The following is a 3,895-nucleotide window of genomic DNA, read 5'->3' on the forward strand; positions in this document are numbered from 1 at the left end:
CTTTTCCTCTTCTCAAAACATTTTTCCATAAATAAATTAAAATGAAGTAATTAAAATCCAGTTGATTTTGTAATTCCCATTCATTGAAAAAGAAAAAAAGAAAAAGAAAAAAGAAAGGCTACTGAAGCTGGAACACGGGTTGCCCAGAACCAAGACTGGGTGACTGGATATTTTTGTTTGTTTGGGTTGTTTTTTTTTTTCGTTTCCCTGATCTCCACACTGGGAGGGGAAATAATGCAAAAGTGGAAAGAGTTGGAGAGAAGAGGGCACTGAGCTTGAGATCGCTGTTGGGTTTGAATTTTTAAAAAGATATTTGTGAAAGTCCACCATTCCTTTATGCGCAAAGAACCCCAGAAACAAGCTGCAAAAATGTTCCTGATTTCTATTTACAAGTGTCCCTAGTCGCTGCTTCGAGGCCCCAATCCCTCCCCCTTAGGACCCCAAGTCCACCAGACTGGAGGTGAGGGGGCCCAGCAGAGAGTCCTGGAGCTGATGCTGGTGGGCTTGCAGGCCGTGGGTGGGCTGAGAGGCGGTTAAACCTGGGAGAGAATAGTTTGAGCTCCTGGCGTGGCTCATATTGCCCTGCAGCAGAAGGACCGAGTTCTGGTCTGGACTTTGGGGAGGTGAGAATTCTTCTTCTGAGCTGGACATGAGCGGCTTGCCCCCTTCCAGAGGAGAGAGTTGATTCTGCTTGTTGGAGGAGGAGTTATTGTTTTCAGTGTTCTCCCTAAGAAATAGAGGACAACACCATATGGTTAAAAAAAAAAAAAAAAAAGTAAGTTAAAAAAAAGTGTGAGATGGAGGGAGGGGAGCTGGAAGGAGGAAAGGGCCATTGTGCAATCAGTCATTGACCCAAATGGAGAAGCTCTGCCCTCTCACCCATCCCCAAGGGTCCTAGGGGAAATGAAGAGGCAGAAGAGACTTGAGAAATGGGGAGCTACGGACAGAGCTCCTGGGGAGCCACGGACAGAGCTCCTGGGGAGCCAGGTCCCTTCCTCTTCCAGATTTTAGAAAGCCAGATCAGCAGGGCTTATTTGAAACATAAAAATTATTTTTAAATTTTTGTTCAAGCAGTTATTTTTAAATACCTATCAACAAGTACCACATTTAGAAGTAATGAAATTTGAAAATCTTCCAACAAATGATTGTTGGTGATGAAGAAAATGATCGGGGGACGAACAGCACCCACTGAACAGATGTTTGGTGGTGAATCAAGTCAATTGTCCTGTTCCCATCTGAGGAAACGATTAACCGTCGAGTTTCCCTGCCCCTGCCCGGAGGTTGTGGTCTCAGAGACACAGGACAGGTCATGGGAAGTGGTGTCCAGAGCGGCCCAGTGACCTGAGTAAACACAGGGAGCGCAGCCAGTCTCTCCGATTTCATCAGGGAGTGGGCCCTCGGGCCTGGCTTAAAGGACGGCCTTTTTGAAACTAACGTCTACCTGGAACTGTACTGTTCCTGTCTCCGTGTTACTCGCTCAGCCCGCAGTCCCTCACGGCCCTCTCTCAGACTCCCTGCGGGCATCCACACCAGCGCAGCCATTCCCCACAGGGGAACTTCGCGACCCCGCACAGCCGGAGCCTGTGCGAAGAACCGGGGTCTCAGTCTGGGCGCTCGGTGCTGGTGAACTGCAGGGTCTTGTAGCCCTTGGCGCTTCTGCCTTCAGAGGGCTCGGCCGTCCTCCCCACCGCGGGGCCCGCCTGTCTCCCCAACTCTCTCCCCATCTTTCGCAGTCTCTCCCAGAGAGCCCATTTCAGCTATCCAGACTCTTGCTTTTCCACCCAGAGGGGAACAAGGCGGCGACATCTTCGGCCCCCAGGCTCCGAAGCTAACAAAAGAAACCTAGCCGACTCGGGAGCTTAGGTTTCCCCCAAACTGCCCGGCTCCCCGAAGCGCTCTCCCCACCGCCGCAGCCGCCGCCGCCGCCGCCTCCCACACGCTCTTCCGAATCTCGGTCGGAAACTCTACAGCAAACGAGTGGAGCCGGGCCAGGTGGCCGGGTGTGTTGGCGTGAGGAGGGCGGGGGCACAGACAGGTTAAAAAAATATTGCTTTCTGAGCTCTGGGGCGAGAGAAGTCTGCGACTGGAAACCCCTTCCTCACCCGGGGAGGGGGGCGGGGGGGCGGCGCGGACAGCGAGACTGACCAGCCTCGGCTCCCAGCCAGGCTCGAGGGAGCCGACGAGGAGCAATCTTTTCTGGGCTCGGGGCGCCAGGGAGTAAATGCAGCGCCAACTCTCCCAAAGCTCTCTTTTCTGTGGATTTCTTTTGAAAGACTCCTCCCTTTGTACAGCTAGTGCGGAATTAAGCGACCTCTCACCCAGAAGACTACCAGGACAGAGCGATTGAAGGACGGGGCGGGAGTGGTGGCTGAGAAGTTTCAGGCCAGCTCCACCCTCACCGGGAGCAAGAGGAGAGAGGTTCGAGACCCTCAGGCCCCACCGAACCCCTCTCCTCGCGATACCAATCAACACTGCCCTTCTAAGCTGATCTAGAAACTCACTCTCCACCCGCCACTCCTCGCCCCAGCCAGCCAAGGAGTCATGAAAAACAAACCTAGCGCCAACATTTTCCAACACACATCCAAGGAAACCCACGCGCGGACGCTCAAATCAGATGAGCACCCCCCGCCCCACCCCTAGCAAGCGATCTCAGAGTTCACGAACTTTCGCCGCAGTGCCGCGGAAGCCTGGGCGCCGCCCGGCGGAGGGCTCCGGCCGGCTGGGTGGACACGGTGGCTGGTGCCTGCGGGGGCGGGAAGGGGCGGCGGGGACAGGAAGGCTTCCCGGGGTCGCCCGATCAGCGGGAATCACTCCGCGTACCTTTCCTTGGCCTCGGCGGCCCGGTCTCTTTGCCTCCGGTTCTTAAACCAGTTGCTGACTTGGGTGGTGGTGAGGCCGGTGGCCTCGGCCAGCTCCCGCTTCTCACGCGGCGAGGGGTAGGGGTTATGCGCGTACCACTCCCGCAGCACGCCCCGCGACTTCTCCTTGAAGCAGTAGCTGGTCTCTTCGCCGTCCCAGATGGTGCGCGGCAACGGGAATTTTCGGCGCACCCGATATTTGCCCACCGCGCCCAAGGGCCGGCCGCGCAACTTCTCGGCCTCCACGTAGTGCGCCTTCAGCCACAGTTGTTGCAGCTTGGGGTGGTTGTGAGGCGAGAACTGGTGGCTCTCCAGGATCTTGTAGAGCTCGCGGAAGTTGCCGCGGTGGAAGGCGACCACGGCCTTGGCCTTGAGCACGCTTTCGTTCTTGTGCAGGTGGTCGCAGGCGGGCAGCGACCACAGGAACCTGCCCAGGCGCTCCAGGTTCCCGCCTTGCTGCAAAACCTCGCATACGCACGCCACTTGCTCCTGCGTGAAGCCGAACGATGGCAGCATCGACATGGCTGGGGCCTGCCGGGGCGCACTGCCCTGGCGCACGCGGCAGGGAGCAAAGCCGAAAAAGCAGGAGGAGGCAGCCGCAGAGAGGGGGGCGCGGCTGCTCCTAACCCCCTCCCTAGGCTTTGCGAAGGCTAAAAAGCGAGTCGAGACTTGGGGACGGGCGGCCGAGTTAGTGGAGGAGGAGTAGGACTCGCGCTGGACAAGGAGCGTCCGGCTCACTCCGCAGCTTTTCGGGCCTCGCTGGCTCCGGCCTCCCGCCGGGTGGATGCTGCTTGTTGCCGGGGAACTTGGTTTCTGTTCTCCCCGCAGCTGCCTTAAAGCGCGCAGCGTCCCCGGCGCGCTGATTGGCTGCGGGCGGCGCCTATCCGGGGCTGGCCAGCCCGCGCGCCGCCAGGCCGGGCCGCGAGGCCGCGCCGCCCCGCGCGGGGAGGGCGAGGCTGTGCAGCGAGGGATAGGGAGTGTTGGGAGGAGGGGGACCGCGAGCGGTGGGAAGCGAGGGGGGGGTGGGGGGGAGGGAG

The 3,895-nt window shown here is 58.2% G+C and overlaps 1 protein-coding gene across 2 annotated transcripts; it reads right to left on the reverse strand.

Annotated features, from left to right (window-relative positions):
- Nucleotides 1-432: 432 nt before the first annotated feature.
- Nucleotides 433-3,605, reverse strand: SIX1 (SIX homeobox 1). Of its 2 annotated transcripts, none has more exons than XM_070045061.1 (2): nucleotides 2,821-3,605; nucleotides 433-727 (listed from the first exon to the last, which is right to left on the reverse strand). In XM_070045061.1, exons 1-2 carry the CDS (start codon nucleotides 3,378-3,380, stop codon nucleotides 433-435), a joined length of 855 nt encoding a protein of 284 aa, XP_069901162.1. In that variant the 5' UTR covers nucleotides 3,381-3,605. The 2 variants fall into 2 exon arrangements, with proteins under 2 accessions (XP_069901162.1, XP_060149617.1); XM_060293634.2 differs by having other exon boundaries at nucleotides 2,812-3,503.
- Between the last annotated feature and the right edge of the window lie 290 nt (nucleotides 3,606-3,895).

The sequence above is a fragment of the Globicephala melas genome, chromosome 2, assembly GCF_963455315.2.
Source record: "Globicephala melas chromosome 2, mGloMel1.2, whole genome shotgun sequence".
Lineage (NCBI taxonomy): Eukaryota > Metazoa > Chordata > Mammalia > Artiodactyla > Delphinidae > Globicephala > Globicephala melas.